This window comes from Arachis stenosperma, chromosome 10, assembly GCF_014773155.1.
Source record: "Arachis stenosperma cultivar V10309 chromosome 10, arast.V10309.gnm1.PFL2, whole genome shotgun sequence".
NCBI lineage: Eukaryota > Viridiplantae > Streptophyta > Magnoliopsida > Fabales > Fabaceae > Arachis > Arachis stenosperma.
In genome coordinates, this window is record NC_080386.1 from 297556 (window position 1) to 323386 (window position 25831).

The window sequence follows — 25831 nt, forward strand, 5'->3', positions numbered from 1 at the left end:
TGGCTTCATTTACATTAGAACCCTTGTTTTTCTCCTTAGCTATTACAGCTGCTACAGCAGCAAGGGCAGCTGTAATGTCATCAGCTTTTCTATGGGAGCAGCTTCTCTTCGTGTGACCTTTTGTCCCACAGTAAGCACAAGAAAACTCCTTGTACTTTCTAGGTAGTTTTGTTGCATCTGTCTTATTTTTCTTACTTTCTCAAAGCTCTTCATCTGCATCCTTTCGTCGTTTCTGCTTCAAAGGACCTGGCTTTCTCCGAATCTTGGGAGCCTGAGGCCTACTATACTGAGACTTCTTCTACATTATCTGAAACATTTTACAACTACTACCAAATAAGAAAAAAAATCTTATACCTGTGATCTGCCAGAATCTGTATGTGCATATCTACTTTTTCAAGTCAACAACCATGTTTGTTGGCCACCCATGAATCTCAAATCTATGATAGTCATCATCACTATACCACACCAAACGCCATTTTTGTGACTCCTTCCTTATCTTCTCTAGTCTGCTCCTCTGAATAGAAGATAACCTGCCAATGTGGTGTTGTAACTTCACTTTGTTTTTTACAATTGTTATCATCACGAACATGAATACTTCCTCTAGTAGAGTGAGTATAGGCTTTGCCCTATACTCCTTTATCCTTGCATTGAAAACTTCGCACGCGTTATTACAAATGTTATTCAGCTTTGAATCATGGTCAAAGTATGCCTTCGTCCAACTTTTCTTCGGCCATTTGTTCAAGTAGGCCTAGGCATCCTCATTCTTTCTCTTTACCTTCTCCATCTTCTGCTCAAAGTCATGCCTAGTTGTCTCTCTTGCATATTCCCATAACATGGTTCTTAACTCTTACTCTTTCCATTGCTTGTTAAAGTTCTTCCACAGGTGCCACACACAAAACCTATGGTGCACTCTAGGCATCAATTCACGGACTGCTGGAATTAATCCCTGCCATAATATGCAGCACAATTAGTAGTTACTGTTATCGAGCCCCAATTGAGCCCCCCAAATAAAAATTTATGACTCTATCTGATCCCTTAAATTTAAATTATGTCCCAACAGAGTCCTCCAAAGTTGTAGTCAAATTTTTTAAAGCTTAAATGTTTATGTCCGACATGAAGCACCAGTTGTTAGAGGCTACATCACCCAGATCATCCAACAGAAGCTCCAAAAACCATCGCCAATTTTTTTTTGTTCTAGACCTCTACAATGGCCCAAGCGATGACACATATGTGGTTGTTAGCGTCTTGTCCAACTGCGGCTAGTATTTGTCCTCTAAAGTGTGTCTTCAAAAAGGCTCCATCTAGTCCAATTAGAGACCGACACCCAGCCTTGAATCCTTTCTTGCATCCATCGAGGCATATGTACATTTTTTCAAAAGTTGGTTCTCCTTTAGGTTGTGGCTTCACTCCTATTTTAACAGTTGATACAGGGTTACTTTTCAGTAATGTCTCTGCATAATCTATGAGAAGTGTGTATTGTGCTGCCGCATCCCCATATACAATGTTCCTTGCATCACTTAAGGCCCTAGTCAGAGAGGATTTATTCAAGTCAAGATCACACTTCCTTTTGAAGTAATCAGATGCTTCTCCATGCTTAAGGTTAGGATATTTTCTTATTTTCTTTATCATCTTTGAGGCTAGCCACTTCCTATTTGCTGTCCTGTTTTTAGTCCTCCTTGCACATGTATGGTTGTTGTTGAATGTTTTCAACTGCCAGTAAGTCTCTTCATGATCTATAGAGGCATATGCAACCCACTTACAACCCTCCTTCTTGTACTTGCAAACAGCTCTCACCCTATAACTCTCATTTCTTCTAAAATTGATTTGTCTCCCCTCTTGTATGGTGAACTCTCTCACTGCCTTAATAGAATCATGTTTGCTATTGAACTTCATCCCGACCTCCAACTTTAGCTCTCCAAATCTTGCTCCCTCCATGAACATTGGGAAAGCATCGTCATCATCCACATAAGATTCTTTGTCTGAATTAGGTGGGGTCTTTATTTTCTCAAATTTTCATGAATCATTTTCATCGAAATCATCGTGGTATGCATCAAAGGCGTCATATAGTGGCTGGACCTCACTAACTTTTTCTATCACTTGACCCAGATCAACTTCCTCATTAGAATTTTGAACTATCAGCTCATCTTCTTCACACAAGTCTTCGAGATATATCTTACTTTTTGCCTTATTCTTCTTCATTTTCAACACTCTGGTTCTTGCTGCAGCAATCTCAGAATCAGAATCATCATCACTTAAATTATCAAAAGCTTTGGGTCCAGGTCTATATAGCTCATCTTCCGTACTCTCATACGAGTCACTACTGTCACTGCTTAATGTCACTGTAGAGACATCACCAACAGCCTTCTCCCCTTTGGGTGCAAATCTTGAAGCTGATCGTGTCACTTATTTTGGTGGTGGTATTGGTACCTTCTTGACAGCGCCTTTTTTTGGGGGTAGACTTTGAATTCTTTTTGACACTTGTTGCAGACTTCTTTGTAGTAGTGGGTGGAATAGACTTCTCATATTTATTTATTTTTTGTTTAGAAGAACATGGCTTGGGCTGGGCTAGAGGTGTGGAGGTGGTGGACTGGGGTGTAGGATCTAAGGTGGGATGGCTTGTAGGTGAAGAGTTGGGTCTCCTTGTAGGCTTTCACTTGGGCTGGACTGCAGGTTTAGAGGTGGGCTGAACTGGATGATTTGAGGTGGGTTGGGTTTAAGGTTTAGAGTTGGAAGTGTAGAATCCAGCTGGTTTGGGGGTGCGGGTGCAGAGTTTGCTTCAGGAAATGTGATAGTATTTTGTTCAAAGGGTGTATTTAGAATACATGAAGATGGATTTGAGGTGGTGTCTGATACAAGGGTTTTTGGATTGGGGGGTCATAGGGACCAGTTGTGGAACCTCATCACCTTCATGTTCAGAATTTCCATGCTCAATGTACACATGCACTGCACCTTCATTATTCTTTCGTGAAAGCACATCTCCAATAGCTCCTTGTCATGTGAGAGTGCTTTCAATCCAATCTTCAAGGGCCTTCCAAGGGCTAGCCACCAGCACTCCTTCAAGTTGTCATATTCTAGAACCTTGTAGTAATTTTTTATTAAGAATACATCCAATGTATCTTCCTCTAGTCTAAACAATTGTTCAATTTGGTCTCCGACATACACCACTTCTCCATCTTCTTTTGTCTCAAAACTTCCTCCATAGTGGATGACAATTATTATATCATCATCGATCTACATTGCAAAATAATAAAAATCTCAACAATAATTTAAAAAAACAAAGTGTACTGGCTCAATTGACTTCAAACCCCAAACGGGATAATAGTTCATCATTCATTTTTAAACAATAAATTTTTTAAACACAAGCAATAACACACACATAATAACATTTATCCAAAGATAGCAAAAGATAAAATTGACATTCTCTTCTTCAGCAAAGAAAAAAAAAACCCAGCATCATTCACATGCAACAACTTCCAATGTCCTAAATATAACCAGCACCTTGCTTCAACAATAACAATGCAATACAAAAACTGAAACAAAAGCCAAGAACGGAGTATCAAAAGTTTTGTGAAAAAAAAATAAAACTTCACTTACTAACCTGATCTTCGTCGTTTCTTTCCGTGTCAATGCTACTTGTTCAGCAACTTCACCCAGCAGTCCAATACACCATGAATATTACTCTGATTCTCCTTTCTCACAGTCAAGCATGCAAGAAGAACAAAAACGCGGAGAAGAAGAATAGAAGAAAAAGAGAAGGAAGAAGAAGGGTCAAGTTACGTCTGTGTCTTCATTTATATGTTGACCCAACTTTTTTGTCATGACCCGAACCAAGTCATGACTGACGCTCAAGGGACAAGTCCCTCAACAAGCCAAACGACCAAATTTTCAAAAAAAAAAAAAACGGATAGCACCCCCTCTGTTCCTAAAACATTACCAACATAAATACTATCTTCCTGTATCAATAATAAATATCCATATCCAAAGACAACAACAACAACATATTCCAATCATAACCATAACCAAACATCTCCAAAATACGCATTATATATATTAAGTTGATAACGAGAGTATAAAGTTAAATCCATAAGTCTTGCATAGCCAAATTATAATTTCTATCTGAACAATTTGAGATTCAAAATAACATAACTCATACGAAAATCCTGTCTATGGCATATGCAGCATTGACATAATCTAGACTTTGAGCAAAGGTTCCATTACATAATTACTTAGTCCTTGGAAGTTCTCATTCCATAAGTCAAATCAAATCGAATATTACACATTTAGGGTGGCTCCACCTCTAAGGGTAGCCCTTTCCTCTAGTGTGCCCGTACGGTATAACAGATCCAACGTGTGGCCTACATGTTAGGCTAGCAATGCCCCTGCTAGTTGAGGTCTGAGTCAGATACATCTAGGTTAATGTCATAACCGCCGTTAACTACGATTTTCTAGTCAGAGTCTCCCAAACCAATCCAAACCAAATCACTTATAAAATTCTCTAATGCTTATAACATACTACTAAATTTTATAGCAAATAAAATATATATAAGATTGCATACTAAAACTTAATTAAAATTTAATAAAGTCAAATAAGAAAACATATATGCTTTACAAAATATATAAATATTGTCTCGTGTGTATTTTTATAAAATTATAAGTTTCACAAATCAATATTTATTTCAAAAATTCAAAAATCACAATAATAAAATATTTTCAAACTCCAAAAATAATGATTCAACATAAATATTGATAATAATATATTTAAAAATAATTATAGACATAATATCCACTCACAACTTGATTTCAAAGAATCAAAAGCAACTCTAAGCGCGTCAACGAACTATCAAATGATGTCCAATAACTTTACAACTCTAAGAATATGACAATAATGATATTTGTGAGCTACTACTAATATTGTCAATTAATATAATCTTATTCATTTCGGATTTTGCTATACTCACAAGTATAGAGATGACAAAAATTTGATATAGCTAATTATTGAATCAAAGAATTACCTTGAAGCCTCAATAATAACCGGAACTCAAAGGTTGAATACTTTTCTCACTCATTAAGTTAAAACTCCATGATTTGGGGTTGTAATAAATGAAATTTAGATAGATAAAGTTAGAGTAGAAAAGAAGAAGGAAGTGTGATGAAGAAAAGTGAGTTTGATGATAGTGTATGATTGAAATAAGAAAATATAAGAAGATGGAAGAGATTTGGAAGATAAGAGGGATGAGGAAGGAGAGAGATGAGATTGAGAAAGGAAGGGAAAGGGCTTCGGGAGCCTTCCTCAAGGGAATAAGAGGAATTAATGGGATTACGTGCTTTTTTCATGTTCTTCCCCTTTTTTTTCCCTTTTTTTTTCAGTTATAATATTTTTAACTCAACAAATCCCTTAAACGACGTCGCATTGAGCGAAAATTGGGAGGAAACATAAAACGACGTCTTTTTAAGGTTTCTTACATATTAACTTAACGTGCCATATCAGATCTCCGTTAACAGAGATAGTTATAGGGGCAAATGTGGGATATGATTCAATATTTTAGGGTGTTAATTGGATAACTATAAATTTAGAGGGCGAAATTGAAGTCAGTCAAAAATTTTAGGGCCAAAATAGGTTTTAACTAGTGTATCACAGACCAATCGTCAATTCAACACATATCACATCTTATACTTGCTCTAATCTAAATTAAGAAAAAAAGACTTTACAAATAAAATATTGTGTGTATATATTTTATTGGAAATAGTAGAGCCGTAAAGTATATGGACTTGATGGGAGAGAATAGAATAGACAGTGGACTTCTGGGTTGGGCTTATGGGCTCCATGAAAGATATTAAATACTTTACATTTTATATATTTATCTTTTTAATCACTCATATGTTTAACAAATTTTTTTAATCAATATATATTATTTTTTTGATAAATTAACTATTTATATACATTACTATAATAAAATAAATTAAAAAGTTTTTAAACATATCTAAATCATTAGTATACTAATAATTTTAACTGCTATTTTTAATTTATATATTATATATTTTTTTAATTAAAATTAATAATTAAAAGTATTAATTTATTAATGTATCAATACACTTAAATCTTTTTAAATAAATTAACTACATGACTCGCGCGTAGCGCGGGCCATGCTCTAGTTTTATTGGAAATAGTAGAGCCGTAAAGTGTATGGACTTGATGGGAGAGAATAGAATAGACAGTGGGCTTCTGGGCTCCGTGAAACAGCAGAATGGCAGCCCACTTATTTTTCCAAAGCTGTTATGCTGTCTCGCACCAATTTCGTCTCTGATGATTGTAAGTTGTAACAGAATATAAGGTCTTCATGGTGGGGGTTATCTCCAGTCTCCATCTTTGCTGTTCCTCTGTTTTTCAAATTCCTTTTATACAAAACCATAATACTGTGTATCACTTTGCTAATGCCAACTAGTACAGCATATCTTAGTCAATGAAACGTTTCTACTGAGCAAAAAATTGTGTCCAGAATCAGTACAGGGCAAGAAGTGAGTTTGGAACCAATGTTGGCTGTGTTACTTTTCAATTACATCAGTAGCTGCATCTAGAAGTAGTTACTCACTCTGATTGAACTATATTTATCATTCACTTTTAAAATTGTTTAATAGCTGATAACATATATAATGCTCATTCATACAGTTTGCAACTTACAATATATTATTATTACAACCAAACTTAATAATAACAATACATATCAGAATGAAATTTGCATTTTTCTCCAAATATATAAAAACGAAAATGCAGGTGTAGCTGCCTAAAACCATGGCAACAAGGCATCAAAATCTTTGAAAGAAGGCATGGAATTATGAATAGTTTGAGGTGGTTTGTTTGTAGTAGGAGCAGCAATAAGAGGCGGTTGTTTGTGAAGTTGATTTGCTTGATGACTTGCCGATCCAATCCAATCCGTTGATGAGTTCTTGCCAGTGAGGCTCTGAACAACATCCCTGAAGTTCACGGCATCCGTCTCCACATACCGTGTCTCAATTTGCACTATCTTCGGAGCTTCACCACCCCTCATCCTCTATCTTCTTTTATTTAATGCACTGTGTTTTCTGTATGTAAATGTATATGCATGTTTATTTATATATACTCATATACGCATGCAAGTGGGGCTCTATTTCCGTTTGACTCTTCCATCTTCAAAAGCCCTAATTCAGGAAAATTTTAAATAATATAAATAATAAATATATCAGATGTTTAATTTATTAGGTTTACGAAAGATTATCCTAATATTAAGATTTAGGTGAGTAATTTAAAGGTATAATCTAATTATTGAAAAATGCTATTTATCTTTTAAATTTTAGTCTTTAATTAATTTTTTTAAATTAAATAAAAAATAATATTTAAAAAATACCTAATTGTACTGATAATATTTAGACAACATATATTCAAATCAAGAAAAATAATGAATAAAGGATCACAAATTTACTTTTTAACCCAACCAAGAGCAATGATTTAAGCACTGAAAATTCCAATAAGATATACATTAATTTTACAAAATTATTATTTGTACATCAAAATCAATTATTAAAATTAGTCACAATGTATTTGTATATAAAATTATAAATATATGTGTGATTTAATTTATTTTTAATATATATTTATATTCTAATATATATTTTATACTGTTAATTGATTTTGATGACTGATTTTAATGTACATATAACATTACTCTTAATTTTATTATATATTACACTCATATGCCATTTTAATATTTTCGGGTTATATATATTTCGTTAACCATTATATTGTTTGAGTTGTAGACTGTAGTCTAAGGATACTGGCTGGAGAGTTGAAACGTCAGAGTCCAAGTCAAATAGCACGCAAGTTGGAATCTGGTCAAGGCCAAGGGATTCATTCAACAAGTCTTAGATTCTCCATTTCGCGTGTCATGAATTTTTTGCTTTTTTCTTTACCATTTTTGTCAATTTTCATTGTCATGTGCCATGAAACCCGACCTTGTATTGCACTAATAATGATACTCAAAGTTTGGTATATGATTGGATTTCTAGAAGCTTGTCCCTCAGAATTTGTGGCTGATAATAGATCATGACCATTTATGACTATAAAAATGTTCAACATAATAACTAACCAGATGAAAAATAATACATCCTAGTAGACTTTTTTGTTTTTTATCTACTGAAATTCAACGACAACATGATTTGAATATTATCGTCAAACAAAAGAATATTATCCTAAAATGCCATACGTGATTACTAAGGAAAAAATAATTTTCTCGACATTATTAATGACTAGCTACTCAAAACATTTCTATAAGTACAATTCTAAAATTATCTCATATTTAATTAAAATACTATCACAAATAACATTAGTAAGACATAACGATATGTATAATATATCTTGAATAAAGTTGAAAACTATTTCCCAACTCTTATTTTAGAGTATTTAAATAATATATAATGTATGATATTAGAATTATTATACCTATACACATGAATCTCTATCTCATCACTATTTATATTAGTGTGTCATATATACTACTCCACATCATATTCATACATTTAAGTTTGTCAACAATTTGCAAAAGAGAAGGATAGCAAACAAATTAAAGTATCATAGTAAGAAAAGAAAAGTTTAACTTTTGTCTTTATTCTCTTTGAATTCTAATATCTCCTTTATTTAATTTGACCCAAAATTATTAGGATATATTATTGCTTTAATTCTAACATGATAACTTTCTAAATTTGAGACTACACAGAAGATTGAATATTATTATCATCTTGACTTTTTACTTTTAATTTTCACGCATGTTTCTTTTGAACTACAGCAAATAAATTAAAGCCATGAAGCTCAAGTAATAATTGCTAAGACTTACTAATAGGAGAAGAACAATGAGCTTGTGAATCAATGAAGAGTTGGGTGTTTAACAAAATTACCAACCAAAGATCGGAGGCTTTTGAGTATGATTTTTATGAACGTCACAACGATACGTGCGTGCTCTAATAAGAGAAATAGGGAGAAAATAAATTGAGTGTAATGCTCAGGTTTATAACCCGGTGAACCTATATCGTACTATTAATACAGTAATATATTAATCTATGATTAAATAATACTTGTCTATAATTCTTCTCTAAGAAAATGAGATTTTTCTTTCGGTATTAAAAATTTTTCAAGGAATGATTTAAATTTATATTGTATTTGGTGTAAAGTATATAAGAGATTGAGTTATATTTTAATATTTTGTATGAAAATATTAAATATATTAAAATTTTATGTCTAAATTAAAATTTTAGTTTTAATTTATGAACTCTAAATACAATATTTTTTTACATTCTAAACAAAAGAAAAAAAACAGTGTGTAGGTTTTTCTTTTTTTGGTTTGCACCAAAGGCACACAAAGTAGACACCCTCATTCATGTGTGCCAACTTGCGTTGGTGTGTGTGGGGCATTTAAGTGCATGCAATATGCATGTATAGAGATTGGCCCACAGGACATGATGCAGGAAAAGTAGCGGTTCCATCTGATGAAATGGGCCAAATGCTGTTGCAACCCAATACAAAAGTCACTGTGAACTGCCAACAATACAAGCTCTAGCTATCAGCCTACTACATCCCTCACCAAAAACCCAAAAAGCTATGAGCCTACTACGGCAAGATAATAATAATAATAATAATAAAGCATGAAATAACATTCTTTAATGAAAATTTAAATTACATTTCATGCAAAGATTAGGGAATAAATTGCAAGAAAGCATAGTGTCAAAAAAGGTTACAGTTCTGTACAAAATGTGAAGATTTAAAACTTTTTCAATTAATTTTGATGGGATTATAATTATGTGTAAATTAAATAATGGAAAAACAAAACATAAAATATTGGAATGCGCGTGGGAGAGGGAGAGCGAGGCATCCCATCTCATCCCATCCATGATCTGAAGGTGTTCAAATCCATCGTCACTCGTTCACTCACTCACTCACTACTCTTTTTGAGTAGAAATGGTAATGGTGGTGGTGATGGTGGTGGAGCTGTAAGTGAATCCCTCAAACGCAAACAGAAACACACACTTTCTTGTGTTTTCATTTTCATGTCTCAGCCCTCAACGAAACGCTCGTCGCCGTCGCCGTCGCCGTCGCCAGCTGAAACAAACAGCTCTATGAAAAAAGCCAAGTCGCAAGGCCTCGCCTGTGCTCTAGACTCCAACGCCATCTCCTCTCACCACCACGACCTCCTTTTCGACTCCATGTCCCACAACGACCCCACCGCCGCCGCTTCCCCCTCTCCCTCCCCCTCCCCCTCCCCCAACAACCCTCGCGCTCCCGCCGCCAACCTCTCCCGCAAGAAAGCCACGCCTCCCCACCCCGCTAAGAAGCTCCTCATCAAGCTCCACAAAGGTGCGCCTCCAATCCCCCTTTCTATTAACCTAATTTCCATTTCTGCTTATATTCTTTAATTCTTCCCGTTTTTCAGCTCATAGGCTTTTTCTCTGTTGATCTGGCTTTTCCAAGTCTATTAAAATGTGAAGCACGATATGAAACAGTTCAGTTTCTTTGGCAAACAATAAGATGGGCTCAATAGGTGTACTTATTTAGGTCATTCTTACGTCTATAGACCCACACAAGTTAATTACTGAGTCAGTCATAACATAGAAGCTCCTAATGTAAGACCCAAACACTCACTTTTGCCTATTAGTTATCGTTCCCCGCCTGTGGTTAACTTTGGACCCTAAGTAGTGCAGCTACCAAGAGAAAGAATTTAAATTTAATGCACTAACTGCCTTTCGATCATATCCTGCCACATTAGAAAATGTGGTTCAGTCTTGCATTTTTCACTTGAATGGTCATGCAAATGCAAAGACTCAATGCATCCAAATTGAAATTCACTTTATATAATGTAAGATACGATATCATGGGATTTAATTTAGAGATATAGCTATCAATAACTTCTACCCTTCTACATCTAAACTTATTTGTATTTTCTTATTATGGTGAATGTATATGTAACACATGGTGGTACTATAAGCTTGTTTTCTTTATGCGGAAGCGGAACATATTTGTAGTTTCTTGTTTTTCTTTGGAAAACAAATTGGCACAGTAGTATTGTAAATAAGTTTGAATATTTAGCTTTACAAAGAGACAACTTCTAAATTTATTATTCATACGTCCCTGCTTTCCTTTCAAAGGTAAGCCAACACTGCCCACAAATTTTGAGGAGGTTACATGGGCAAAATTGAAGTCTGCTATTTGTGCTATATTCTTGAAGCAACCTGACTCTTGTGATTTGGAAAAGCTTTATCAGGTATTCCTAGATATTCTGTTATTATTTATTATCCACAGTTGGGTTGGCTTGGGTTTGTCCTGTGAATTTTATGGTGAAATAGCTCTTTAGTATTTCATGTTGAACTCTTCTGTAGGCTGTCAGTGATCTTTGCATATATAAAATGGCTGGAAATCTTTATCAGCGAATTGAAACAGAATGCGAAGCACATATATCTACAGCTTTGCAGTCTTTGGTTGGTCAAAGCCCAGATTTGGTTGTTTTTCTATCTCTAGTTGAGAGATGTTGGCAGGATCTTTGTGACCAAATGTTGATGATTCGGGGTATAGCCTTGTATCTGGATAGGACATATGTGAAGCAAACAGCAAATGTACGGTCCTTATGGGACATGGGCTTACAACTTTTCCGCAAACATCTTTCATTATCTCCTGAAGTTGAACACAAAACTGTTACTGGTCTTCTAAGAATGATTGAAAGTGAAAGGTAAATCCTTATGTTACAATCCTAATCTTATAAATGAATGCCAGACCTCTTTATAGATGACTATGTATGCAGGTGGCAGGGAGTGTATTTCCTTGGTTTTTCTATTTGCTGTCATCATAGATTTTATTTTCTTCTTGCCATTACCTTGCATGGGGTGAGTTGATATGACACTGATGAGACCATGAGGGAGCATGTGCTGTCAAGAATTAGTAAATACTTGTAATATTCCTGATTTCCTGTTTCAAAATATATCAGTAACCATTGTAACTGGTTGAAATACAAAGGATAATTTTGTGAATAGTTTTGGCTTGAGTAGTTTGTTAATTATTTTTTAATGAATTTGGCCCAGTAGAATACACCTTTATTATATATGACCATTATTTGTGGTTATGTGAATTAATTTATCTCTCTTAACATAAAAAAGATGAGCTAAATTATCATTTTTTCTTTTTTTTTTTTTGGGGGGGGGGGGGGGGGATAAATGTCCTTTTGTGATGGAACTTTCATTTTTCTGTTTTTCGTCTGGCATTTCAGATTAGGTGAAGCAGTGGATAGAACGCTTCTAAACCATCTTTTGAAGATGTTCACAGCACTGGGAATATATGCAGAAAGCTTCGAGAAGCCATTTCTTGAATGCACATCTGAATTTTATGCTGCTGAAGGTATGAAATACATGCAGCAATCAGATGTTCCAGATTATTTGAAGCATGTGGAGGTGCTTCCTTTTCTTTATCCCCTTCTATTATCTTGTTAGCTCCTTTAAGTAGTTCTTTAACTATTGGATCTTGCCATGCCATGTATGTATTTTATCTGATCATGCATAATAGTTATCTTTGCATAGTTGAACCCTTCCTCCATACCACATTGTTTATGTACTGAATGGAGCTTTCATCTCATTTTTGTAGACAAGATTGCAAGAGGAACACGACAGATGCCTGATCTACTTGGATGCGAGTACTAGGAAGCCGCTGATAGCCACAGCAGAAAAGCAACTTCTTGAACGTCATATACCTGCCATTCTTGATAAGGTTGTGACTGTTACCAGCTTCATGATTTTTCTGGGTGTTCACCCCCCCCCCCCCCCCCCACCCTCCTTTTTTTCCCCATTTATTGAATTTTGTTTTTGGTGTTACAGGGTTTCTCTGTGCTTATGGATGGAAATCGCATTGAAGACCTTCAGAGAATGTACTCACTCTTTTTAAGGGTCAATGCCCTTGAGTCACTAAGACAAGCCCTAAGTTCATATATAAGGAGAACTGGGCAGGCCATTGTTATGGATGAGGAGAAAGATAAAGACATGGTTTCTTCACTTCTGGAGTTTAAGGCTTCTCTTGACAGAATATGGGAAGAAAGTTTTTATAAGAATGAAGTATTCTCTAACACCATTAAAGATTCATTTGAGCATCTTATCAATCTACGACAGGTATTCTCATTTTTATGTTGTCATTTTCCTCTTTTTGTTAAAGTCTCAAGATAGAAATTCAGTAAGTTGTGGGCCAACTGTTTTGAGTTCTTTTTCCTTTAATTCCTGATACCTTTACTTTCCTGCTCAAGTTTATGGCTACCATTTAACTTCCAAGTTTTTAGTCTTGCAATTGCCACGGACCTGATCCTGTGAGGTAGTAAAAGCAATGTTGCCAAACCATTTTATCCTCTAGCTATCATAAGTAAACATTTTATATCCTAATTCCTAATCATTAAACCAAACCTGATACAAATACCATGGCTGCAGATATCAATATAGCTGATGTCTTTTACATGCCATTGAATTGCTTTCAATGTTTTGCAAATACTATGACTGTGACCGGTTGCTGTGATTGTAATACAATTTTTAATAGAATAAAAAGGTGAGTACAGACATCCTTGGATATTTGCACTTCCTTATCAATCAACTTCAGCATAGAATGGCCATAAGCTGTGCTTTAATTTAGAAACATAGCCTAACCCTAACAGCCTTCTTTTTAATGCCAAAGCATTTCAAAGTGTATCACAAGTACACCTGGAGAGGACATCTACCCACTTAGAATTCGAAACAGATTCTTCCGCTAACACTTAGCTACCTTGTAAAAAAAATGAGCTACAGTCTCTGAATCAGATCTTCATAAGAAACATGCGACAACAAGATCTACGTTAGCTGTTATGTTTTATGGAGCATAACATGCTAATTTTGAATAAATTTCTGCATCCGTTGTTTATGAATCAACTATATTGTGTCCATGAGAGAGCTTGTGAAATATCAAAGCTCCTCAAGATAGGTGAAGTGGTTGCTTTACACTTGGGGATTTTTTCTTTTTCTGTTTTGGTGATTTGCAGTCAACTGAGAACTGACTCTGTTGCTATTTTATGTGTGACAGAACCGACCAGCAGAGTTGATTGCCAAGTTCTTAGATGAGAAGCTCCGTGCAGGTAACAAGGGTACTTCTGAAGAGGAATTGGAGGGAACACTTGATAAAGTCCTGGTTTTATTTAGGTTCATTCAGGTTTGTTCAATTTTTCTTTGGTGAATCACCTACACAATAAACACTGTTTTTTGTACTTTTCAATTAAATTTCTTCTGATATTTTTCTCGATATTGATACTGACAACATTACTTGACATTTTCTTGTTTTAAAGGGCAAAGATGTGTTTGAAGCTTTTTATAAGAAAGATCTTGCAAAAAGACTGCTTTTGGGAAAAAGTGCGTCTATTGATGCAGAGAAGTCTATGATATCCAAGGTTGACAATTTCCTTTACCATTTAATTTCTGAATTACTTAATATACTTTATTATGTTAACCATTTTCTTTCATCAATACAGTTGAAGACTGAGTGTGGCAGTCAGTTCACAAACAAATTGGAAGGAATGTTTAAGGTATAATCTGAATCAATTTATAGGCTAGCAATTTTATTCCTTTAGTAGACTCTTGGTTTGGTACGTATTGGGTGGGTACTCTCTATACCAATCATAGTGTTTTCAATTTCTTCCTTTAATTAAGAATCTGTATCAGATGAGAAATTCTCTTTATAGTCCTTGGTCCCGATTAAGATCCAGCTGTGGGGCTGAAACTGGGTTTTGAATCACAAATTCCCTCTCTATTTGAAGAGCCATTGTGGTTTGAAAAATGAGAAATAAGTCTTCTTCCAGTGAATACTTCTGTAGTTGTGTAAAAATCTACAGCATATCAGCAACTATAGAGTGGTCCCTTGTATGAAATAACTATGACTTAAATTTAAATTTGCTGAATGAACAAAGATTATGGTAACTTTCTTTGATAGTGTCCATTTATGTTAATATTGTGTCCTAATTTGATGGTTCATTGTAACTATGATCAACGTGACCTGACTAACTTAATGGATTACCAAGCTTTTATTTCATAGTTTCTTGCATATTTTCTCCCTCAGGACATTGAATTATCAAAAGAAATAAATGAGTCCTTCAAACAGTCATCCCAAGCAAGGACAAAACTCCCATCAGGAATTGAAATGAGTGTTCATGTCCTGACAACTGGGTAAGCTGTTGTCTTTTGTTTCTTAGCTATAATGATCTATAACTTACTGCGCTCAGTTACTCCATTGACTTTAAGTTGCTGGATGTGTGCAGTTACTGGCCAACATATCCACCCATGGATGTTAGACTTCCTCATGAATTGAATGTTTACCAGGTTCAGCACTAGCCCTGATTAATACTCTTCAACTTTTGGTGGCCCTGACAGTGGCTCACCTGACATGGCTGTTTTCTTTTCCTTTTCCTTCAGGATATTTTCAAAGAGTTCTATCTGAGCAAATACAGTGGAAGGCGTTTGATGTGGCAAAATTCATTAGGTCACTGTGTCTTGAAGGCAGAGTTTCCTAAAGGGAAAAAGGAGTTGGCAGTCTCCCTATTTCAGGTTTGCCTATCAAAACCTCTTTATGTAACATCATTTCTTTATCTGTATTGCTGTCTATATAGCACTGCGTACGTTTTTGGATGGATTCATTTTGCATTCCTGGTTGAATTTCAGACTGTTATTTTGATGCTATTCAATGATGCCGAGAAACTGAGCTTTCAAGATATCAAGGACTCTACCAGTATCGAGGACAAAGAACTGAGAAGGACTCTGCAATCGCTTGCATGCGGAAAAGTTCGTGTCCTACAGAAGGTATGTTTGGAATCATTTAGAGAATTACCAGTGTATAAAATTTATTTTGTAATTATGGTCCTTTTTTAGTGTCTTAATGGAGATTTCTTTTGATGAACCTGCAACAGTCGCCGAAGGGTAGAGATGTGGAGGATGATGACTCATTCTCTTTTAATGATGGCTTTACAGCTCCTCTTTACCGTATAAAGGTATCACCCTCATTGCTTAGATCACACTAGGAAACTGATTAAATGAAATCTCAAACTTTCACTTTTGTTTCAATTCTGGAAGTTAAGGACTTTGCTTTTCTTTGGTTTTAGTCCTCTCAATTTTTTATTTGAGTTAACTTCACCATCTGGAATACAGGTGAATGCCATTCAGTTGAAGGAGACAGTGGAGGAAAACACAAGCACCACTGAAAGAGTTTTCCAAGACCGTCAGTATCAGGTCAATTTTCTGTTCTCAAAAGCCTTTTCAAGATCATATCTTAGAGGCCAATAGGCCATAGTACATGAAAATATTTTGTCTTTGTATGTTATTGAAGTTTAAAGAAAAGCTCACTCAAATAAATTCTCAAGCTAAAAGAAAAGCTGTCGGATTCAATAATGAGAAAAGATGTTATCTGAAGAACAATTTTTATGCACTAACACTCCCAATCAAATCTTTTCATTTCCGTGACCTTTGAACTTGTAGAGATTTCAAGGGATAAAAGGTGTAAAAAACTGCATTAATTTAATCCTTTCTATATTACATTATTAAAATTCATAAATATTACAATATGGAATTGTAGGTAATTTAGATCAACATATCATATATATATATCATGGTAGATGTACACTAAAATTAGCTACCAAAATCAGCCATCGTGTATTTATGTATAAATACATGTGTTGTTTAACTCGTTTCCAATGTGTACTTTGTATTCCAACATATTTTTTATACTAGTGGCTGATTTTGGTGTATAGATAGCATTTTTGTATATCATATATAGGTGTTTGATTTGTTTTCTATCTTCAACTTAAGTTTATAATTTTATTTTAACTTTATTGAAATGGCGGCACCACCCTGTTTCCATTTTATTTCCCATTTTCAGGATATTTTTTTGGGTTATAAAACAGGATAATAATAATAATAAAACTTTTATCTCAATTCAAAATGAATAGATAAAATAAACTGGACACCTTAAAAAATTGCCAAGTCCAACCAAACAAGAGCATATGCCTCGGTTAGGAATCCTGTTGCATGCAAGCAATATCAAATATTATCGTATATGCCCTAGGTTTTTTCTTTTGTTCTTGTTTTAAAACAAAAAGTTATTCAATTTTGCGTTGTACACCTCATCTCACAAAGCTTATGACTCGTATGTTTTTGTTGCAGATTGATGCTGCTATTGTGAGGATAATGAAGACGAGGAAAGTACTTAGTCACACCCTTCTTATTACCGAACTCTTCCAACAGGTAAGTCATTACCACACCTCATTTTATTAATCCCTATAGTTATAGTGAGAATTGATACTGATTTAGGAATTGGTTTGTTATGAACAGCTCAAGTTTCCAATAAAACCAGCTGATTTGAAGAAAAGGATTGAAAGCCTGATTGACAGAGAGTATCTGGAGAGGGACAAGAGCAACCCCCAAATATACAATTATCTGGCATAGTCTTTCACATTTTCAAATGACATGGGGCAAACTTAATGTTTGATCCCTCGTCATATGTACAGTAACAGTGGATTCCCGTTCTTTTTTTCCACCCCCATTCATCGACAACTGTACTTTATTATTGTAAAGCATAATATCTCGCATGATAATTTTTCCTTTTATAGAAGATTCTGGGCGACCCAAAGTTATTCTCCAAAATGATCGAGAAATTCAATAGAATTAATAGATAAATGGTATCATCAACAAAATGTCATTTTATTTTAGATACAAATTAAGTTGTCGGTCATTAACCTTCCATTCCATTTATGTGCAATATAAATAAACAAGGGAAACAAATCGCGATGAGATGGGAGATACCAATGGAGTTTTTTCTTTTAAAAAAATAACTTCTCACTTCATGACCCAAAAAAATAGTTCTTGTGATTCCATTCTCGTTGAATGACGTACAGTTATCGGTTGGCCACGTTTTGTTTATTCACTGTTTGTATCATTCTGATGCACTGTTTGTATTCGTCGCTTTGTGTGATGCAACGAGTTCTGTCGTTTCTCCACAACTTAGCACCTGGAAAATCATAGAAGCTAACACATTATCGAGTTAAATACTAACGTGGTTTAGGTCATTTTTCTTTTCCTTAATAATACAGTGTGTAAATTTGCTTATTTATTTCCAAAAGAGCACTATAAACGAAGCTACTAATATCAAACATTCATTTTTAAACTTTGCTATAACAATTCACAGCATCGCCATCTCCATTTCGGTACAGTAAAATCAAGTAGACGAATCTCAAACACTTCATTATTCACTAACATTGAAATTACATTTAATCAAACTAACATCCCCACACTCAACCCTACATATAAAGGGAACAATATCCTTTTTTCCTCTCTCTGTTCTTCTTCCAAAACAAAAAGCGCTGATTTGAGTTACAGAAGGAAGTGAACGACGATACCAATCAGGCGGAGGGTGGTGATCATGAGTGTGGCAGCTCAAACGGATTTGACGGCGGTGGAAGGTGCAGAGGAGGAGGATTCATCCGTGTCGGCAGCGGAGGAGGGATTAAGAGGTGCGCGAATTGCACGGTTATCGTCGTCGGGATCGTAATCGGGGTTCAGATTACGATCGATGGCTTCGCGACCCATTTCGAGGCATGGCTTGCATGCGATCTCGATGGTCGCCCATCCGAGAAGCACCGCCGCCACTGCTATCACCGCGCTCGTGATGGCACCCATTTTTTTCCCGATTTTACTTGCTTCTTCCTCTTCCCACCGATCCCTCTCTCTCTTGACGAAGGAAATCAATCGATAAAGTAAACTATCAAACTTTTCATGGGCTTCTATTGTGGGCTTTTTTTGGGCCGCTTACGTTTGGACTCTCTCAAAAACCATAAATATAAAATAACAACTTTACTTATATATTACCAAAAAAAAAAAAACAACTTTACTTATATTAAAGTTTGCATTGTTTTTACATAAAGATAAATAATCATTGGATTTTCTTTTTTAGCTGTGGGAAAATTCAAAATTGACTCTTTGACCCAAGACAGTGATAATTAGGGGAAATGTCAATAAGCTGCAAGGTTTGATTGGCTTCTTTCTTTGCATTCACTCAACTAAGTGCAACCATACCTTATCTGCTGCATCCACTGCTTTGATAGCAACATAGGGTTCCAACAATATTCAATTTGGCCTAACTTTCATTAGTTTATAATACTCTTTAGATTAATAATTCTCAGTTTCTCGCATTAAAATATTTAAAAAGAAAATTCAGTCCAATTAGTGCTCTAAAGAAATTCTTTTAAAATACAAAAAATGTTCATGTATTTTATGTTATTAATTAAAATCTACCATTTTGAATTAAAATTCTCTACTTTTATATCATTAATAAAGGTTTTGTTAGGTTGGGCTAGCTAGGAGACTATATGAAAATGAAAATATACAAACTCATTTGAATAAATAGACAAATACATAAATATAAAAGATGCCTCTCCCATATGACATACAAACTTATTTGTACATCTCTATCGTTTCAATGTTTTCTCACATTTTGTAGTCCGGTGACAATTATTGCAAAACCTTTCTTAAAAAGACTAATGACTATATTCAACCACTCCTAGGTAACCTATCTCACCTAAAAGTATGATTTCAACCACCAAAATAAGTTATAATTTGAGATGACCAACCAAAACCAAAACCAAATTCATGGACCCAACGGCCCACTCTGATCAATTATCAATATCTTCACAATGAATACAGTAGCACGTGCAGCATATCATTCTGCTACTTACATTACAATAATGGAAACGTGGATCTAAGAAAAAAACGTCATAGCCTTTGGTTCACCCTACACTATATCAAATTATTCAATTAATTAATATGACCACATCCTCTTCACAAGCAAGCAGCACATCACCCTTTTGTTGCAAAGCATTAAAATCTATTTAAAGTATGTACTTGCTAGCATTCAAGGATTTCAACAAACTTAAGAATAGCATAATTAACACCATCATCGGTTGTCTAGTGTCGTGTATATTGGAAAATACTATACTTACACAACACCATCACTACTTGGTTTGCACAAGTAGCAATGAGTATCTACGCGGCTTTCTTTGACCTTAAGAAAGCCTATAATGTCTTTTAGGAATAGAGGGATCAACTTGGTCAACAAGGGGGAGAATTTTTCTTACGGGAATTGAATATATTAGCAAAATCCAATCATGTACAACTTGGGAATTCTCAGGAAGTGGCAGATACATGCTTAAAACCAATGCACATCAATTCTAAAGAACAGTTAGTAAATAAATGTAGCTTATATTTAAAGGTGTTAAGACAATCACAAGTCTTTTCCATCAAGTTGTTGGTCCCTCTGGGCCAACAATTTGGTCTCTGTGTTTTAACATTTACTTAATATGTTAATGGTTCATGACCAGGTACTACATTTCCTTTAGCACAGCTCATGATTGGTTAAGTTTAACCTGTGAGGTAAAAAGCTCCAGTTCATAGACTATTGAGTTCTTGTCCAATTGTCCCAAGCTATACAAGTCACTATAACCTACTTACTGTTAATCAATCTATGGTTATAAGAAGCCTAATGGACAAAGTAAAATGAATAAGCATGTAAATTGCAGAACATTTTATTGTTGCAGTCTCTGTCTCTCACACGATATATTTAGTTCCTATGTATAAATTACATCGAAACACTATTTTCCTTTCTATCCCATCAAAACTTTAATCTACTATGGCTTCAAAAAGACATATATTACTAGAAATTATGACAAAAAAACATGTTATAGAGCTCAATGAACCACAAGAAGGTACTTCCATTAATATAATTCGAAAGAGTATCCCCTCACACTGCGATTACAACTTCTAGACTATTGTGATAATTATATTTAATTACATTTTATTCGGATAACATTCTTACCACAGTACTAGAGAATAAGAAAAACTATGCAAACAGCACCTGAGAGCTTGAAGGAGTGAGATCAGATAAACTCTCCGGTGCATCGATTACATGCCACCGAACACTGAAGCTCCATTTTTCGTCAGAATTTTTGTCTGGAAGCAGTCTAGAGATATGGCCAACAGCAACATGAAGATTTCGGCCCACGACATAAATATGGCAATCGCAAGCATTGACAGCAAAAGGCTTGCATATTTGCTCAGGCAAAGGGGGGCCATCTATGGCATCCCAGGAGTCTGTTTCCGTGTCATAGACCTTTAGCTTCATTCTTTCGAGCTCAGAGACAACAAACAAGTGGCCATAAACAACGACACTTGAACCGGTCCAGCCTTCTCTAAGTCCAACAGCCATGTTTTCCCAATTATCTGTTCTGGGATCATAGACTTGTCCCCTTGGAGAGACATAAAAGGGCCATAACCAGCCTTCCGTGACGAGAAGCTTCCCGTTGAGAACTGCTGCATCATAAGATGCCATATTGGTTCCCATGCTGGCGATAGAGCGCCAATTTCCAGTGAAAGGATCCAATACCTCAGCAGAATCCAACTCATATAGATCAGTGCTATTCCCACCAGCTACATAAAGCATCCCATCAATTACTCCACTGGCAAAAAATGACCTTGCCGTATTCATCCTATTCATGACAGTCCAACGATTTTTCTGCATCTCATACTTCAAGACCAAGTCAAGAGGGCAGTCGACGTCGGAGACCATACCGCCGCATACAAAAAGAGTGCCATCCCGGGGAATCGAAACACACCTAAAACCATGGGGGCAAACCTTGTCCTTACAGGGCATTGCAGGGATGGTATGCCACGAAAAGTGGGTGAGGTCAAGAACCTGCCATTGGATCTTTCCAGTGCACTTATGGTAGGCGAATACAAAAAGCCAGGGATCTTTGAATCCCAATTGTCTCCTGTTGGTGAAAAACCTCTCTTTGTTTCCAAGTAGCAGATGCCACCTCTTGCATACAGCTCTACACGATGAATGACTCTGAACCGGCAGCCGGAGAAGGCAATTGAGAGCAACGTCGTCCGGCAAGCCCGGTATTAAGGGGTCTCCCCTGAGAGAATATTCCAATGAAGATTGGATCACAGCTAACCTAAACTTGGGAGATAATGTCATTTGAGGGTCTCCTAGCTTGTGTACTGCTCCCTGTTGAGACGAAAATCGAACACGCTGCATCTTCAAATCCTAAACCCTCCCTTTCACAACTAAACTTGATTTCATTCCCCCCAAAATCCAAATCCTCCTCAACAAACACAAAATTCTATGAAAGCCAGTAACTTTACCATCAACTGGAAAGAATTTAACTTTGCAGCACAGAGATACCAATTTTTACAAAAAGGCAAAAGCTTAGAAGCAGCACATAGAAAAAATCTCAGCTTTATCTGAAACAGCAATCAGCAAAGCAAAACACAGAAAAGAGAACTTACAAGAAGGAAGGAGATAGCAGGTGAAGTATATTATAGGCTGAAAGACGGTGACTTGAGATGAGATTGCTTTTTGAAGCATACATACATAGATATAAAAACTAAAAACAGAGGTTGATGAATGATTTCATTCCATTTGAGAGAAAGATTTGATTTATTTTATTGTATGCAAACACAAGCCCCACGCGCTTTTCCACTCGCTTGTTTCACACGCAAATCCCAAACATGAGGCTTTCGCTCTCTTATCTTCTTTTTATTTGTTTTTCAACTAATCTCCGTTTTTTCAAATAATTATTTACAGCTTGTTTAGGTAATTAAGGAAAAGGAAAAGAAAACAAAAAAACTGCTTTCACTCTTGAAAAATATATCTTTCAAAAGTTTTATGTACTGTCATACGGGTATTTCCCTTATTATTGGTTACTAGAATTACTTATTTTAAAAAAAGATAAATTTTAGTTAGTGATATAAAATTTAAAATAATTTTTATTTTTTTACTCAAATTAAAATTTAAATTTAGAATTGATTAACAACTTATCTTTCTATTAATTTCAATAAAAAAATAAATTAGTTAGATGTAAAATATTCGGCATTTAATAATTTCAATCATTTAAATTTTAATTACTAAAAATTGGATTAAAAATTAGTTATAAACTTAATAATCAATAATATATATATTAGTACGTAAATAATAATATCTAATATATTTATTATTTATTTTTTTGGTAGAATTAATGTATAATCTATTAAAAATTGATTTATTATTCAAAAAAAATTTAATAAATTTTGTAATATGTAAAAATAGTGATCTTATTTTTTATTATTATTTAATAAATTATTCATAATTTTTTAATTATATAATTAACTTAATTAATAACTTTTATTATTGCTTTTATACTGAAAAAAATATCAATTTATATTATTTACATATTTTTTCATTACTAATAAATAAATAAGTATTTGTACTATTATATTTATTGTTTTAGATGATGACTTAAGTTACTTATTTTGTATGTTAAACTTATTAAATATTAAGATAAAAAAATTGTTCAATAAATTATATAAATAGTCATTATAGAAAAAAATATATATCATATATAATAATCTTTGATATATATAGTGTCATGTATATATCAAGATTATCTATTTTAATTATGTGAGTGATTATTATTATTTTTACTTTTTCGTTACATTAAAAAATAATATTTAAAACTAAAAAAGAAATAATTAATTTTTTTAATTTGAATTAAAAAATATCTTGTAAATATATCCAACTTTTATATATACTAAGTGTTATAATATTAAATAGTATAATATTTACTATAACAAGGACTCAAAATATTAATTCAAAATATATTTGGGCCTAGTAAGACCTCAATGCAAGCAAGATCAACTAAAACTTATTGTTAGGGTCTCAAATTTGACTTAGATTCATTACCTTAAAGGATTAATAGTCAAATTCGTCCCTGAAAGGTCACTCATTCTTCAAATTAGTCCTCAAATGATTTTTTTAGTCATATTAGTTCTTAAAAGATAAAACGTAAGTCAAATTGGTCCTTTCGTGAGTTAGATGATGACATGTCACCAGATGATTAGTTAATGTGTCAGGTCCGTAACACCTAGCATGTCACGTGTCACTTGGCATGTAAAAAAGTTATTTATAATCAAAATAGTTCTTGAAAGTCCAAACGCAAGTCATTTTCATTTCTAAAATTTTAAAAATTAATCAAATTAGTCTTTATATAATTTTTTATTTTTTTCATAATATTAAATTTAAAATATTTTTTTATAGTACTAACTTTAATATTATTTTTAGATCTTAATAAATAAAATTCTCTTTACATAAAATAATAAAAATAATTAAATTATTATAAACTTATTTTTTTATTTGTATTTTTAAAATTTTATATTTTAAATTGTAAGTGTTTTTTATAGTAAAATTTTTTATTTAAATAAGTTTATCAAATTATTGTTGATTATATATTTAAAAATTTAAATCTTTTAAATTTTTTAAAATTATAATTTATATTATAGTTTAATTATATGATAGAATTCAATAATTTAAAAACACATTAAAGTGGAGTATCAATACAAAAGTATTAGACAAATAAAATAAACTAATCTATAATCATTTTTGACAATATCATCAACAATCCAAAAAATCAAATATCACTTCACTATTTGTAACTTTTAATCAACTTGTTAACTATTTCTGCAATACTTGTTTCTTAATTCTTGAAGATTCTGCCATTCATTTTCAACTAAGTGCTCTAAATGATAGTAAAAAAAAAAAATCAACCAACCACCTGTTATGTTCTTTCTTTCTTTCTTACAGGTACACTTGTCCAACTCTCAAAATATTGCTTAATTTAACCTGGAATATACCATAGTTTATTATAGGCACACAGTCAAACACACCACACCTGCCAAGTAAATTCACAACCAATAAATCCACTGTATCATTACCCCAAATTTGCACTACATCAAACTTGTAATTATCTCCTTCTTTATTTCTATCAATCCCAATATACTCACATTATTTTTACGCTGAAATTTTTTTTATCATTTCTCACTTTTTAATGTCCCCTAAACCCCTCACATTCCATGAACTAAAAATCATTTAAAAACTTTATTACACACTCTTTCTTACTTTCTCTTTCTGTTTTACTTGTCTTCTTTTTTGTGCCAATACTTCATTATAAGAATGGAGAATAGCCATAATATCTTCATCTTTGCGATATAAAACAACTCTTGATTCGACTGCTAGATCCCAAGCAACCCTGTTTTTAGCCATATCTTTATCCCAACTTCCTTCGTACTCATCTTGATTAGTTTCACCATTTACACTGCTATGAGCCCCGAATCTTCTAAGTTCCTTACAGCCTTTTCATCCTCCAATTCAGTTTTCTCCACCACTGTATTCTCATCCTCTAAATCTGAATCATGCACTGCATCACCCCCCATTAGATAGATGTCAACATGTTACTTACCATTCCCGGCCAAACTAGCGTGGATATCATTAACTGTACTTGGTGAAATGTTTTCTTCTGCTATGCTATTCAAAAAAATTTTTGCACTTCCGCCAATCTCCTCCCGGCTTGATTTTGCTTGTCGGGTGTATCAGGGATTTCACACTCCTCCCTGCGCCATCAAGCTCAGCATGAACATTATCACCTCCGTCACTAGTAGCTATCTTATGCGCTGCTTCCAAATTTGCCTCGTCAGCGTTGTTCACCATAGCATCAACCCTCTTTTAAAATGCACAACGACGTAGTCTCTGTCGTACAACACAACCACTTGGCCTCTACATTCCACTAACATATTGGGCCTTATATGCTTCTACCCAGCTCCAACGGAACTTTTATTCAACACTAGATCAGTCATTTCTTTCTATTTATCCCCATATTCCTAAGTTTCCGTTCTTTTAGAGATTACTTTGTTACTG

At 34.2% G+C, this 25831-nt stretch overlaps 4 protein-coding genes across 4 annotated transcripts; 1 reads left to right on the forward strand and 3 right to left on the reverse strand.

The window, feature by feature from the left end:
* Positions 1–1194: 1194 nt before the first annotated feature.
* Positions 1195–1935, reverse strand: LOC130955331 (uncharacterized). The gene has a single exon (XM_057882171.1). It carries the CDS (start codon positions 1933–1935, stop codon positions 1195–1197), a length of 741 nt encoding a protein of 246 aa, XP_057738154.1.
* Positions 1936–9866: 7931 nt separating this feature from the next.
* On the forward strand, positions 9867–17730 carry LOC130955155 (cullin-4-like). The gene is made up of 17 exons (XM_057881960.1): positions 9867–10378; positions 11167–11282; positions 11398–11744; positions 12279–12459; positions 12650–12772; positions 12880–13167; positions 14099–14224; positions 14358–14459; positions 14541–14594; positions 15125–15231; positions 15324–15384; positions 15478–15609; positions 15724–15861; positions 15969–16049; positions 16207–16287; positions 17218–17298; positions 17386–17730. The coding sequence occupies exons 1-17, from the start codon at positions 9868–9870 to the stop codon at positions 17497–17499; spliced, it is 2643 nt and encodes an 880-aa protein (XP_057737943.1). The 5' UTR covers position 9867; the 3' UTR covers positions 17500–17730.
* A 450-nt stretch (positions 17731–18180) lies between these two features.
* LOC130955156 (outer envelope membrane protein 7) lies at positions 18181–18793 on the reverse strand. The gene has a single exon (XM_057881961.1). The coding sequence runs from the start codon at positions 18727–18729 to the stop codon at positions 18487–18489; it is 243 nt and encodes an 80-aa protein (XP_057737944.1). The 5' UTR covers positions 18730–18793; the 3' UTR covers positions 18181–18486.
* A 2005-nt stretch (positions 18794–20798) lies between these two features.
* Positions 20799–22515, reverse strand: LOC130957934 (F-box/kelch-repeat protein At1g30090). Its single transcript, XM_057884791.1, has 2 exons — positions 22393–22515; positions 20799–22269 (listed from the first exon to the last, which is right to left on the reverse strand). Exon 2 carries the CDS (start codon positions 22139–22141, stop codon positions 20945–20947), a length of 1197 nt encoding a protein of 398 aa, XP_057740774.1. The 5' UTR covers positions 22142–22269; positions 22393–22515; the 3' UTR covers positions 20799–20944.
* Between the last annotated feature and the right edge of the window lie 3316 nt (positions 22516–25831).